This window comes from Lucilia cuprina, chromosome X (genome assembly GCF_022045245.1).
Source record: "Lucilia cuprina isolate Lc7/37 chromosome X, ASM2204524v1, whole genome shotgun sequence".
Taxonomy (NCBI): domain Eukaryota; kingdom Metazoa; phylum Arthropoda; class Insecta; order Diptera; family Calliphoridae; genus Lucilia; species Lucilia cuprina.
The window spans coordinates 3,937,691-3,953,795 of record NC_060949.1 but is presented as its reverse complement, the minus strand read 5'-3'; the positions used below and the strand labels follow the sequence as shown (position 1 = coordinate 3,953,795).

Sequence of the window (16,105 nt, the reverse complement as noted above, 5' to 3'; positions counted from 1 at the left end):
GATGTATTGCCTTTGTTGCAAAACACACGAAAACTAACACATAGCCTTTTGTAACCTTGCAACCACGCCCTGCGTAGGATTTGATATCAAAAGGCCCGGCGAAATCGACGCCTGTGTTTGTAAACGGATGAGAAAGTGTAGTTCTCTCGGGGGTAAAGCTGCCATGATTTGCTCACTCTTTCGGTGCTTTTGCATTACGCAAGTACGACAGTGTGACAGTATATTTTTTATCAGGACCTTTAGTTTGATCACATAATAGTAAATTCGCATCAGTCTATACAAAAGGGCATTTGGACCATGAATCGAAAACTGGAGTCAGTAGGTTCGAAACAGCCTGGTGTAGCATCCATGATAATGCAATATTATTAAAAAACCTTTCATCATAACTTAATGTGGGGGAGTTAGATAAACGACGTTAATACGCATAATTCCAGTGGAATCTAAAAAAGGATTTAGAGTCAAAATACGACTTTTCCTGCAGATTGGAAGACCTTTGGACAGTAAGCTATACACATTTTCCAAGTATAACTTTTGGCAGGCATTTATAATAAAACCGAAATATCCAACAAATAATTCGCATAGCCTTGGGAAAATCTAAAAAGTTCTTTAAAATATCATTGCTTTGTACTTGATTTACATAAACTTGAATAGGCTTCGCTTCTTCGTCGGTGGAAAAACAAGAAGATAGCGGTTTTGGCCACCGATTCTGTGGAAGTCTAAGCCATGAGGGTCTATGCCACCATAAATCATTGTTCATAAGCTGAGACACGGTGAGTCCACGGGATGCCAGGTCAGTGGGGTTATTCTTAGAATCAACATGAGACCAGAACTTGTTACCGACCTTTTCGATAATGGACGAAACTCGATTTTCGACGAAGGTTTTCCACCTTTTTGGGGGTTTTTGCAGCCAGGCCAAGACGATCGTTGAATCGGTCCATAGAAAGAGTTTGTAGTCCCTGAGGTTGAGTTGGGACTGAATGGATTCAATCATTGTGGCCATTAACTCTGCTCCACAGAGTTCCTTGCGAGGTAATGATACAAATTTAACGGGGGTGACTTTAGTCTTGGCAACGAGAAGATGAGAGGAAATCCAACCTGAATTCTCTACGCGTATGTATAGAGTTGCAGCATACGCTTTCTCTGACGCATCACAGAAGCCGAGCAACTCGATTGAGAATGTTGGGTCAAAATCTACGAATCGGGGAATATTTATTTGTTCGATACTCTCGTAGTCTTCTAAGAAATCCAGTCACTGATGTAGAGTTGATGGTTTCAGTTCTTCATTCAATCAGTTTCATCCTTCCAAATTTGCTGCATTATCATTTTTGCAACTATTATTTTTGGGGCAAGCCAACCAGCGGGATCGAGTTTAGCGATTTCGGATAAAACTGATCTTTAAGTGGTCGAGTTTCGATTTGGGGGATTTTTCAGCCGAAAATAAAAAACATCTCTTCCTGCGTTCCAACGTAAACCTAAAGTTTTGGTTGTACTAGAGTCTGAATGTTTCAGGAACTCTGTACCTAATAAATGGTCGGGGGACAGGTCTTTTAGTAAATAGTCATTATTTGCCGTCCATTTGCGGAGTGAGAAACCGGCTGACTGAAGGACCATTGTAAGTTCGTCTCTCGCTTTTAGAGCTGAAGAGATGGTATGGGCACCGGCTAGTACGTCATCTACGTACATATGGTTACGGAGGATTTCTGAGGCAACAGGATTTGTTGCTTCACATAGTCTGGCCAATTCAAGTAGAGTGCGGGTAGCGAGGTAGGGGGCACAGTTCACACCAAATGTTACTGTGTTAAGTTCAAAATCCTGTGGGTCTTTCTGAGGCGAATCTCGGAAATTTTTTCGCTGAAAAGGGGTTTGAGAAGAATCCACTAGTATCTGCCGATACATCTTCTCGATGTCGGCATTAAAAACGTATCGGAAAAGTCTCCAACGGAGCATAAGAAAGTTTAGTCCTCTTTGGGACTTCCTCCAGTTCCCAGAACTTTTGAATTTGATTATTTAAGACAATTTCGTTAAAAAATGCTGAAACCGAAAGAGTACAGTTTCCAGTTGCAATTTTGCCAGTGATAATCCATCCAAACACTGGTGTAATTCACTTTTGTTGTTGTACTTAGCAGGGTTCCAAATATGCATTCACTTAACATTCACGCTTTATTCATTCTTGCATGATATTATTATTGATGTTTTTTTTATTTTCGCACAATATTGAGATAATAAGAAAAACTTTTTTTCACGTTCCTCAATGGACATTCTGAGAAATGAAGGGCGGATGTACATCAGAACATATTGAACATTTGTCGTTTTTATTGTTAGAAATGCTAGTGCGATAACTTTTAAGTTTCTTTTGACCTGTATTTCTTGAATTCGGGAGCTTAAAGTTGTCTGACTGATTAGATGTGGAAAATGTGGTACGAATATCTGCTACAGACTCCAGAGTCTGGAACCTTGACGTTAAAAAGGCATCCATTTGCTTCCACATAGGTAAATCTTTGTTGACGGTAGCGATTGTTCCCATAAACTAAGAGTAACTTCGGGTAAGCACGTCGAACAAATGTAAATAAATATTATGTCCCAGTTGTCAGTGTTAATTTGTAGAAGAGAGAGATTGGTAACGCAGTCATTAATGGTGCGTTGAATGCTTGTCTAGTCTCTTTAGAAATGGGGATATATTGAAAGGGTCTTAAGCTGAGCATTAATAAGGATGCGTTTATTTTCATACCTGTTCACAAACTTTTGCCAAGCCATTTCGAACCCATCGTTTGTTATGGGACAAGTCTTAAGCAAGTCACGTGCTTTTATTTTCATATCTGTTCACCAACTTTTGCCAAGCCATTTCGAACCCATCGTTTGTTATGGGACAAGTCTTAAGCAAGTCACGTGCTTCTCCTTGAGTCTTTTTAATTAAGTGGCACATCTTTTCTACCGAAGATAGTCGAGTACTATTTCGGTATAACGCTGTGAACATGTCACAAAACGTTGGCCACGATTGGTAGTCACCATGAAATACCTCGGTGTCACATGGGGGCGAAGAAATATGGGAGTGGTGTCATTCAGAGGAAATGAAACAGTAGTTGGGCTAGGATTGGCGTCAGTTTTCTGACAAAGACTATCTAACAGCTGGTTAGATTTTGACAAAACCTTAACATGTGCCTCAAATGTCGAAAAAAACGACCTTTCAAGGTTTCGACCTGCACGCCTTCCTCCAAGTCGTTAAACTTAACTAGAATTTCATCGTAACAAGTGCGCAAATCGGACCAGAGACGGACTATTTCATCCTTTTGTACCTCTAGGGTGTGAACGGAATGGATATCCGCAGGTAACGATTCAAAATACGCCTGAAACTCAACGACGCGATCAGAAGCACGGATAAAAGAATCTAGGATTGACATGATGAAAAAAAATCTCAGCCCTAAGATTCAAATTTGTAAGACACAGAACTATACCGGGTTAAATTAACGTACTTGTATTCGACAATCGATCTCTCAGTAACAAAGGTGTTTAGTAATTATGTATGAAAAGTGTATAAATTTCCAAAAATAGCAACATAACAGAGTGCATAATAGACAAAGTGTGAACGAGTCGGTTTATATAAGAACAACAACAATATACAGTTATAATTTGGCTCAATTCTATATGTTGATTTATCTTAATCGAGGATGAGTTCATCCACAACAATTTCGAATTGACATTTTTTTCTTTAAATAAGCGTCTTTAATAATTTAATTTGATTTAATTTATTTTCAATTTCTTCAAAAAAAAAAAAAAAAAACATTTACGTAGCAATATAAGAATTGTAAATAAAATGTTCGCTGGTAAAGAAGTGCTCTAATAAATACAACTTCATTTATGAAGATACTGCGATTCACTTTAAAAGATACAAAAAAATGTAAACAAAGCTGCTTCTTTTTCTTTATGTTTATTTTTATATTATTTTACTGCTGGCGGTTTGATCGTACATACATACATACATATGTTATTACTACACAGAAAAAATTATCTATTTTTTTTTTTCAATTAAGAGAAAAAAATAATTTAGATTTTTTTAATTATTCTCCTAATTGATTCAATTAATTATTTAATTAAACAAAAATATTTTTTTCAATTAAATTATTAATTATTTTTTAAATTATATTTAATTATATTTTTAATTCATTCAATCAATTTTATTATTTTATATTTAAATATGAAATTTTTTAATTCATAGACGATTTTTTCGTGAATATATAACATGAATATATAATAAAATTAGATTTAAAAAAAGTATTTAAAACTAAAAACTGTAAAAATTTTTAATGTGAATGTACACCACATACGATAGAGCTACAACAAATACAACATTGAAAATCTGTTGGTCTTATGATGCCACTTTATTCATACGCTTTGGATGTACCTACATGTACAATGTACATATTTAGTATGTCATAATTCCAAATTATACAAATAAAAAATGCACAGCTGATTAATATTTTAAATGGACTTTTAGTACACTAACTGTCAAATTTCACATAAAATATTCTCCCTCGGATAAATACTCACTGATCTGGAAAAATATGCACTAACAAGCATGGAAAGTTGAGATTGAACTATTATAGTGATCTCAAACAAAAATATGTAAACTTCTTAATTAATTTTATGTCTTCATTGCAAAAGTAACTTATTATTGGTTTATATTAAACATCTTCTATTATGAGAATCTTAAAGTACAAATACATTTTGCATCTCTGTCATGTAAGCTCAAGGAGTAGAAAAACAAATGCAATACCCATGCGTGTTGTTTTGTTTTTTAGATTGTTTATTGAGTTCTCTACAGAGTAGCAAACTGTATCGGCGCAGCCGGCAGCTAGTCGAGCAGCCGGTTAATTTTCACGAGCCACGTCGCCGCCAGCTTATTTTTGAGATAGCGAGAGGCTAACCGAGTTATTACAATAAACACCCAATTTAAAAAAAAAAACGAAATCTACTTAAATTTGGTACATTTAATAAAATAAACACGGCGAAGCCGAATTTCTTTATTAGCCGTTAAAAACACTGCGTAAAGTCGATAAGCCGCCCCCGCCGATCAATTTTACCCATTCAAACGCCGCCTCTTGTTCTCCACTCTCCCCTTTTTTGTAGACAAATCTCATTGTTTTTTTAATTTTCTTTTCTGTTCATCTTTATAGGTTTTTTAATTTGCAAAATTTATTTTTTACTCCTATTAAATAAAAAAGACTACCATCACGAATATTTGCAAAGTTTATTAATAAATTATATAAAATTTGGAAAAAATTTGTTAATGAAGTTTATACATAACATAAAGTATAAACCAAAAAAAAAAAAAAATTGCAAATTTCTATTTTGAACTTTATAATAAATTCGGTATTTACTTGTAAGTTTTACTTGCTAATTATACATTGTATACATAATCAATTATATTGTTCTTTTTATGTCAAAAATATTTGTGTGTCGTAATGAAATTTTACAAAGGAGGCGTGGAATGGCCATCTACAAAAAAATATTTTTTTTTACAAGTTTTTAGTTTTTACTTGTTTTTGCTTTTTATAGACAGAGAGTGTTCTACTTTTTATGTCATTTTTTGGAGAAAAACAAATACATAAACAAAAAATTAAAGCTTATATATTATTGCATCATATTTTGGAGTCATTGCTAATTGTGTTTTCGGTGTGTAAAGAGTAAATAATAGAAGGATTGCATATTTAAAATATAGCGTGTCGATAGAAATATTATGTGCAAAAACTTTAAAAATTAGTTAAAAGTCGAAAATACAATTATATTGCCCACAATTACATAAAGTCCATAAACTAAAAAAGAAGTTTTTAAAAACAGTGCGTCGCATTAAAAAATTGTATGCAAATAGATTTTGGTCGTGTGTTAATTGTAGAAAAAAAAGTTAATTCTATTGTCTACTTAAAGACTTTCAGCCTTAACTTTTCTAGAGGTCCAAAAAACTCTTCCCGGCTTTAAAATATTGAGTGCAAATATATACCTACTTACCAAACAAAATTAAATAAATCTAAAAACAAGTGCTTGACGTGTGGAAATGGAAGCAGATAAACAATAACATCGTCTACAAAAATCTAAAAACCATTAAATTATTTTTTTTGGAAAACCATTGCCGCCTACACCAAAATATTTTGTTTAAATGCTTAACAATTATAAAAGTGTTAATATTGTGTGCAAATACTCAAAGACCATAAAATTTATTGGAATTGTTTTTGCTTGCCGTGTGAAAAATAAATCAAAACATTGGAAGTACATATCCTAAGGGGAAAGAAAAACAATTATCTGCAAATACAAGGTAAGTCAAAACAAAAGAATCAAAATTGAGGTGACGTAGGTGTCAAGTACGCAGAAAAACCAAGCCAATCAAAAGTTTTCAGCGGCGGAATGACTGTTTTTAATCCACGGCGTCTATATTTCTTTGGTATTGTTTGTAGAATATTATTAAAAATTTTTCTTACAAATATAATTCCAAATTTGTATAACAAAAGTTTTTAAATGTTTCTGTTTTTACATCTTTGTTTATCTGCAACTACGTCACCTCAGCTCAAAAAAGAATATTAAATTCTGATATTGAAATAAATAGAGAACATTTGCATTAATGTTGAATCTTACATACATTTTGATGGTAACAATTTAAATTTGTTTTTAATATTTATTGTAAATTTTTCGTGTAAATACGTAATCATCAGAACTACTTAGACAATTTCATACCACGACGACCTCGTTGATATTGGGTAAATTAAAAAATGTCCCTAATTTTAAATTAATTTGGTCTTTGAATATATTCGAAAATTAAAGTTCTTAATGGTTAAAATTATTAAATTTGATATCGTATATTTTATGTATATACAATTTATCAGATTTTAATAATTATCCTTATCAATGCCAATATATTGTAGTTTGATAATACTTTGGTTTAAATATTATAGTTTTAATACTATAGAATAATGATATTAAAAACATTATTTCTTATATATAACTATATACAAAAAGTCGGAATGGGTTAATGAAGGAACAAGAATAGTTTATCAACAGTAAATTCTTAAATTAGCTTGGAAATAATATGGATTATTTTGCTAAAAGCACATTTTCTTGAGAACTACTCATAGTCCCACTTAAATATTTTATATTTTGTTGTCACACTACAACATAATTAAAAACTTAAATTATTAAATTCGCATTAATAGTTTAGATATCTTAAAATAAATTAAACCTCGATAAAATCTAAACTGTAAATATGTAATTAGAAAATTTTAAATTTTAATATATATGCAAAGAATGTATGTAACGAATTTTATAAAAATCGGAGAAAGTAAGGTACGAAACCTGTTCCAAATTTTTTAAAGGTACCTATTTTTTATTGCAAAATTGCATTTTAGACATTTTTAATAAACAATTTTAAAATTCTACAAATGTTAGGAAAAAAATTCAAATTTTATAATTTTATTAAATTTTGATGATTTTAAAATTATATTTCGAGAAAAAATATAATTAAAGCAGTTCAAAATATTTCAATTTTTATTTTTTTAATCTTAAACCATATAAGAAAATGGAAATTAAATGCTTTATGTGCGAAAACACTTATAATTCTCCACAAGAATTATTCAAGCATATTAAACGATATACTTTTCCGCCAAACTATGGCTATAAATGTATATTTAAAGATTGTTATCAGCTATTTTATCAAAGGTTTTCTTTTAAAAGACATGTAGTCAGACATTTCCAACTCAAGGCAGATGCTATTGCTAATTTAAATCAAGAAGAAATGGACTGTAGTTTTGAATGCATTGACAGCAATGAATCACAAAATAATACTGAAATACAAGAAATGGAATGTAGCAGAATTTCCGAAAATACTCAAATTTTTTATTACAAAAAAGAACTTTCTGTCGTTTATGAGTCTGCTGAGAATTTTATTATTAATATGCATTCCATTAGCAATTTTTGTAAATCAGATGTAAATAATATCAAAAAGAGTCTCGAGGATTTAATACTAAAACCAGTTTTAAATTTCCCTAACAACTCGATAAACAAATCGTTTTCTGATATTTTACATGATATACAGTTTTTATTCAAAGGTGTATCTTCTGATTTTAAATTAGAAAAAACTCTTAAACAAAAAGATTTAATGTCTGATATAAAATCTTTTGCCATCGATGATAATTTAAAATCTAGTGGAGTAATTATGTCATTAGAGTTTCAGTTAAAGAAGTTATTTGAACATGATAACAATCTTGAAGAAGTCCTAACTTACATAAAAGAAATAGAAGAAAATCCAACATATGTAAATTTCATTCAAGGAAAACTTTGGAATTAAAAGAAAAACTTATATAAAGAAACAATTGCTATTCCATATTTTCTTTATGCGGACGATTTTGGGATAAATAATCCGCTTGGATCAAAAGCAAACAGAGATTCTGTTTGTAACTTTTATTATAACTTTCCATGTAAACCAACAAAAAGTTCAAAGTTAGACGATGTTTTTCTAGCCTGCTCAATTAAATATGAGGACATTAAGCTTTATGGAAATAAAAACTACGAACCTTTAATCAATACTTTAAGGAAAATTGAAGTTGAAGGGATTCAAATAAAAACAAAAAATGGTACACAAAATGTACATTTTATAATGGGGTTATTTCTGGGTAATAATTTAGCCCTAAACATTACACATGGATTCTCCAAGTCCTTTTCAGCAAAACATTATCGCCGATTCTGTTTAATGGACAAGCAGAAAGCTCAAAAACAAACAAATGAAGACAAGAATATTTTGCGGAATAGATTAAATTACAGGGAATCTATAGAGGGTGGTGTAATGATGGATAATGGAATAAATTTAATATGCGCATTTAATGAGATTCCTTCGTTTCACTGTACAGAAAATTATACAGTTGACGTAATGCATGATTTATTTGAAGGTGTATGCCATTACGTTTTAACTGAGGCTTTGAGTTATTTCATGGCGTTTTGCCAATACTTCACCATACTATTGGGTGATTACATACCAAATCAAGATACAGTTTGGTCGTTTTTGCTAAAATTTTTTGAATTGATTGAAGACATCTTGTGTTACGAAGTTTCCGAAGCTTTAGTTAAACAAATAGAGATAAAAGTTACAAACTTTAACAAAGATTATCAACTACTATTTAAAAAATCTTACACCTAAATTTCATTTTCTATTACATTACACCACAGTAATAAAGCAATGCGGTCCTCTAAGACAGTTTTGGAGTTTTAAATTTGAAGGAAAGCACAAAGAATTCAAAATTTATTCTCATGTTATAACATCTAGAAAAAATATTGCGAAAAGCTTTTCTTTCAAACAGCAAATGTCTTTTATTAATTATATAATTCAACAAAATTCTCAAGATTTCGTATGTACAAAGCAATTTTATGATTTTGAAATTAAAAAAAATATAAGCTTGAAGCTAAAAACATCGGTTGAAAATATTTCTCTATTTTCTGAGGCAAAAATTTGGGGTTATAAATATAATAACAGACAAATTATATATACATTTAATGATGATTTTGAACTTTATCAAATTTTCCTTATTATTAAAACAAATTTTAATAAAATAATATTTTGCTGTAGAAGAATAGGTGTGGAATTCAACACCCATTACACGGCGTTTGAGTATGGTACCGTTTCTGAATCGTATAAATTTGTCAATATTGATGATCTTGTTGGTCCTCCAATTGGAGTAGTTAAGAATACTCAAGGAAAGTCGCTTTTAAAAATAAAGGAATATTATAAACATATATATTAAAATGAATACTCTTGATATTGGAGATATTTTAGAAGAATGGAATCTAAGTCATTTGTATACAAAATTTAAAGGTACGAAATTAAAAATACTTAACATTTTAAAACTTATTTTTCAAAATTCACTCTCGCTAAAGTAATTATTTGACCTGTAAATTTGTCCTTTTTAATCTTTAGATGAAAGAATTACTATCGAAGTGCTTAAAATCTTAACGCCAATTCACATTGCTAAACTGTTTAGTGATTTGCCAGTGGGAGACCAAGCAATTTTTGAAACTAATTTAAAGAAGTGGATGCAGTCGCTTGAAACTAGTGATGTTGATTTGTCAACATCTACGAATGTTACACAAAAAATAATTTGTTCTGTAAAAGAAATATTTAAAACCACATATAATGGGCAGGAAATCTATGCATTTTATAAAAAAATGGAAAATTATATGATGAGCAAAGAAATCTATTGATATCCACTATCACAAAATATATTGAGAGCCATGGAATTGATTGTTCTCTTTCTGATTGCACAGAACTAGAAAAAGAAATTTGTTCTCTTTTCCCAACTGAAGAAATGGTAAGATAGGAAAAAATGATGTAATAATGTATACAAATAAATCTAAACAATTTAGGAATTTTACACAAATGGCAAAAGAGGTAAAATATACAACAAACTGGCAAATCACAAAAGAGTAGCGAAAGATACATTCAAATGTAAAAATCAGATACCTGATAAAATTGAAAATGGTAATTAAACATGAAGTTTTTAGTGAAGTTGATATATTTGCATATTTTTCTTTATGTTTTTTTATGTTATTGTTGAATTGAAATGTGTACAAAAAGTCATTTCTTAATCTTTTAGATGTTGAAGATAATTATGGTCTCATTTTGATGTATTTGAGAGATGAAAAAACAACTGCTGAAGATTTTTGCTTATACTGGAAACAATGTGCCCCATTGAGATTTAACCAGATGAAAGACTCGAAAAAAACCTCAGAAATTTTAAAATTGTGGCCAGAGTTCAAAAAACCTTCTGCTTGGCAATTGATAATTATTAATATTATTACATCTTATTATTTATTTATTTATTTAATTATTTATTTATTTATTTATTTATTTATTTATTTATTTATTTATTTATTAATTAATATTTTTATAATGGACTCTTAAACGTTTTCTCATTGCTGTTTTCATTTAGATCGATAGGAGATAAAATGTTGACTTTACTAAAACAAAAAGTATCTTCAGCATTTGTCTCACAAAAACTGTTAGAACTTGATGCTCACAATGAAGGTATGTATATATACATATGTATATGTCAACAACATCTTTAAATATATATTTTAATTTTTGTGTCATTTCAGAATCTAAAACATTCGCTGTTTTGTGGTACCTTCACTACATATTTTCCCCTAATCAAAAGGTTAATACTGATCCTAGTGGCAGCAAAATAAGAAAAAAATTTTCCATTGCTGATTCACAAAATAGTTTTGCTATCTTAGCAGACAGCAGTCAGGAATTAGAAACAAAAATTAAATTGCTTCAACTTCAAAATCGCTGTATTCAACCAAAACTGTTAATTGTGGGACAATTAACAAACATTAAATCCATTAACATTTATTTAGATAATATAAGGTATCCATTTTGTAACATATTAAAAGCATTTGATATACTTTTTAAGTTATTTTTTGTATTTAACTTACAATATCCCGAAGAATCGGAACTTTTTTACAATTTTATTCAAAACTGTTTTTTTTTATTACAAAAAAAATATACTAAAATTTCCTCCATTAAACATGAGTTGTCCAGCAATGTATAAAACATAAACAAACTTATTTGTGAACTGTTTTTAAAACAATTTATGTACAATTATTTTAAAAATAAAACTTTATTTTTAATTATTAAATATTAAAAGTAAATGTATAACTTTACATAAAAAATATGTAATATATATCTAAATTAAATGAACATTTTATGTATATATTAAAATATGTATACATATATTAAAAAACAAAATAAAATTTTGTATTAAAAATAAAAATATATTTTTCATGTAAACTTTGTGGACTAGAGAATATTTTTTAATTATTAAATATTAAAAGTAAATGTATAACTTTACATAAAAAATATGTAATATATATCTAAATTAAATGAACATTTTATGTATATATATGTATACATATATTAAAAAACAAAATAAAATTTTGTATTAAAAATAAAAATATATTTTTGGTTTTATTTGTAAACTTTGTGGAGTACTTAGAGAATATTTTATGGTTTCAATTAAAATTTTAAATAATTTTAAATAAAATTTCTATTAATGATTTTATTAATTTAATTAAAATGTTAATAAATTTAAAATAAAAAAATCAATTATATAATTAATTCATTTAATTATATATTTAATTGATTTCAAGTTTGGATTTCTATTAAACTGTTTAGTTAATGCAATTATTAATTTAATTAGTTTTCTCCAAAAAAGCAATTATTAATTTGATTAACGCAATCATGTACATAATTGATTTTTATTTAGCAAATCGATTATTTTAATAATTTATTTAATTAATATTCTAATCAATTTAATATAAAAATTCAATTAGTTTTTTTACTTCATTCAATATTTTGAGATATTTTGATTAAGCTATTTAATTTATTTCAAACGGCTCTCTGTTTACATTTGGTTACAACATGTTGTGTTTGATACGAACTGATTTAATGCTTTGAACTTCTCTCTCAAGTGTATTTGAGTGGATAACATTAAATTGCGCACTGTTTGAAGTAAATTAAAGCTTTCTTTTATTATTTTTAATTAACGTTTACAACATTGAGTTGCGAGCGATCACTGTTATTATTAAAAAAAATTGTAGAATTTTAACATGAAGAATTTGTTTAGATCAGCCAAGCGCATAAAGAGAAACTGTTATTGTAGTGGTGAGAAAATACTAAAAAAACACTTAGAACAAATATTTCCTAATTACGCTTGTTATGATCAAGTTTTATAACAAGTAAAATGGTAATAAATTTTACAAATAAAACATATCCAAAGAAAAGAAAAATGGTTATTTCTTCACAAAATTTAGATTTTTGAATATAAAATGTTTAAAAAAAGTATTAAAAATATTGTTTTTATGTATTTTTATTATTATGCATTCCTAAAAAGTTTTTTGAGTGTATGAGTTTTTTGCAAGTGGTGTTGTTGTTTTTACACGTTTTGTTTGCAATTTCTGAAACAAAGCGACATCAACCTACTTTGTTGAATGCTGTCAAGCAACTAAAGAAATTTTTTGTAATTTTTACGCTCTTGCAATGAGTTTTATTTACGATCGGGTTATGTACGTGTAAATTGCCGAAAATCTTCGTAATCAGAACAATATGAACGCGCAATGCTGGTTTAGATACAATTACTATGTTATTTACAGATTTTTGTTTTAATGTTGGCAGTATAGAAATGTAAAGTTAATTGCTGTGGAATTCGTTTCAATTTACCGAGGGATATTTTCTTTTTTACAAATAATAACGGTGTAATTCACTTTTGTTGTTGTACTTAGCAGAGTTCCAAATATGCATTCACATAACATTCACGCACATGAAAAACGAAAAATTATTTTGTTTTGTTATCTTCCATTCGTGTACAAAAACAAAAAAAAAACAAGTTTGCTTTATTCATTCTTGCATGATACTATTATTGATGTTTTTTATTTTCGCACAATATTGAGATAATAAGAAAAACTTTTTTTCATGCACATAGACATTTTTGAGAAATAAAATTTTTGTAAAAATCTCACAACTGAAAGAGCATAAAGTTTTATTTTGCACTAGCATTCTAAAATGAAATGTAAAATTTGTTTATAGTTCTGTTGATAAATAAATGTAAAATGTCGAGATTGGGAGTGTTCGTGTTTTTGCATGAAAGAATGAAATGAGAATATGTGCAAAGACTGGTTAAACAACAATTTTGTATTTTTTATGATGCGTTGGATAAGTATGAAGGGAAAACAAAAAACATTCTCTTGTGCTCATTCTCTCGTGCTTATTTTTCTTTTTTCTTGCCAAAATTTTGTTTGTTTACTTTACTTTATGTGAAAAGAATACACAGAAAGATACTTCCAAATAAATTAGAGTAGGGTAGGTTAGGTTAGGTTAGCAGACTGTCCCTTGCAGTTCGCATGTGGGGCACACTTGGGTCCATGTTGTGATCCCTTTGTGGTACCTGAAAAGAAAAAGAAAACGGTCGGCGTATTATTACACTTCGACCCATCTACTCTGGTTTCCTATCCAAACCATTTTGTCGCACGAATAAAGGAGTCTATCCTTCGGATGTCAGCCTCAGATAGATCCGTTAAATCGTGCATGACATTGGCTCCTAGCAGATTCGATCTATGCTCCGCTAGGGCAGGACACTGACAGAGGAAGTGAACAGTACTCTCCTCTTCCTCTTCGTCTTGACAGCTCCTGCAGAAGTCATTACTAGGAAGGTCTAGTCTTCTAGCATGGAGCCCAAAAGGCCAGTGGCCAGTCACCACTGCAATCAAGTTTCGAAAATTTGCTCTCGGAAACTGAATTAGGACTCGTGATCTTCTTGGGTCATACGACGGCCTCATGATCCTCGCCAGTCTACAGGTAGCCTCAGTCGACCATCTGTGTTGCGCAAGCTCGTGAAGTTTTTCGCGAATCGAGCGTTTGCAGCTTGAAAGCGGAATGCCAACGAAATTGTCGGTGAACTCTGTCGCTAGTGAGGAACCCATTTTCGAAAGAGAGTCCGCGATGGTATTACCAGGTATCTGTCGATGACCTGGAATCCAATACAGTCCCACTGTGGAATGTTTCGCCATCTCGTTTAGAGATGCCCGGCATTCTAGGACCAGGTGTGATGTTGTATAAACACCACTTATAGCCCTTAGGGCAGCCTGACTGTCGGTATAAATTCGAATATCTTTCTGATATATTCGATAGAACCTGAGCCAGTTTGCAGCTCGTTTTATGGCTGATAGTTCAGCCTGAAGTACGCTACATTGGTCAGGAAGTTTAAAAGAAACTTCCGTTCCAGTATGTGCAATATAGAAGCCACCGCCTACGCCATCTTTCGATTTAGAGCCATCGGTGAAGACCTGATACGAACCGTCATGGAGGATAGATTCCATCTCATTAGGGTCGTGTTGAATCGACACTGAAAAGCTTTTATCAAAAGATGGTTTGGGGATGCAATAATCAATGTTTCCTGGCATTGCTCCTAGGAAGTTGATTATGGTAGAGTGGCCTGACTTAGTCATATGCCACCTGCCGATATGGACCGACAAGGTAATGTTAGTTTTACTGTAAATTTAGACCAGGACAATTCAACACAAAGAACACAAACTAATCAAACAGATCGTACAAGAGGTAGGTCAAGAAATCCAAATTTAGATTTTTCACAGAATGTACAGGAGGATAGCAATCGTGTGAGGGAAATAGTTTCGGAATCATTAAATAATTTTCGTAGTGAAATGACTAATTTGATTACGAGCGAAATTCGATCACTTTTTCAAAATTTAAATATTCAACCAAATTCTAACATTCCAAATTCTTCGATCACAAATAACTCAGACACGACAACACCAGAACGGAAAAATGGACCTTCATCAAATTCACCTAGTAGGACAAATTCTGATTCGACGCAAGAACACTTATTTGCAGAGAAGGATCTTAATATTATACGTAATTGGCGTGTAAAATTTAGTGGTAATGATAATGACATGACTGTGGACGAATTTATTTACCGTGTCAATATTTTGACTTCAAATAATTTGAAGGGAGATTTTCAATTATTATGCAAACTTTGAGAAGACAATACAAAGTTGACTACAATGATTTAGACATTTTAGAAGACATTAGGCGACGAAAACAGAAATCAAACGAAAATTTTGACGATTATTTAGACATTATATCAGCAATGACTCATAAATTAAGGACTTCAATTTCGGACAGGGACTTGTGCGAAATTTTAATGAGAAATTTAAAAAACGAAATTAGACATGAACTACTTCATTTAGAGGTTACCAGTGTTTCTCAACTACGTCGCGAGGTGAGAAAACACGAAAAATTTATGAAAGATGTTCATGCATTAGAATCTCGAAGGACCACCAAAGGACATGTTTTGGAAATAGTTGGAAATGACGAAAAGGACTCTATAAGTTCAATAATGGACAATGATAGTGAAATTTGTGCAATTCAAAATTTGAAGTGTTGGAATTGCGAAAAACTCGGACATACGTACTTCGACTGTTTGGAAACCAGAAGAGTGTTTTGTTACGGCTGTGGGGTAAAGGATGTTTACAGACCAACTTGCCCCAATTGTAGTAGAAA

The 16,105-nt window shown here is 30.6% G+C and overlaps 1 protein-coding gene across 6 annotated transcripts; it reads left to right on the top strand.

Moving 5' to 3' along the window:
• The first annotated feature begins 4,811 nt into the window (after positions 1 to 4,811).
• On the top strand, positions 4,812 to 11,705 carry LOC111675694. Of its 6 annotated transcripts, none has more exons than XR_006940511.1 (4): positions 4,812 to 4,979; positions 5,172 to 6,307; positions 10,626 to 11,056; positions 11,128 to 11,705. XR_006940511.1 is itself a non-coding variant. In XM_046948295.1 (3 exons), the coding sequence occupies exons 2-3, from the start codon at positions 10,978 to 10,980 to the stop codon at positions 11,580 to 11,582; spliced, it is 534 nt and encodes a 177-aa protein (XP_046804251.1). In that variant the 5' UTR covers positions 5,476 to 6,307; positions 10,626 to 10,977; the 3' UTR covers positions 11,583 to 11,698. The 6 variants fall into 6 exon arrangements, 2 of the variants coding, with proteins under 2 accessions (XP_046804251.1, XP_046804188.1); XR_006940509.1 differs by having other exon boundaries at positions 4,812 to 5,041; XR_006940517.1 differs by having other exon boundaries at positions 4,820 to 4,979; positions 5,554 to 6,307; positions 11,128 to 11,700.
• Positions 11,706 to 16,105: the final 4,400 nt, after the last annotated feature.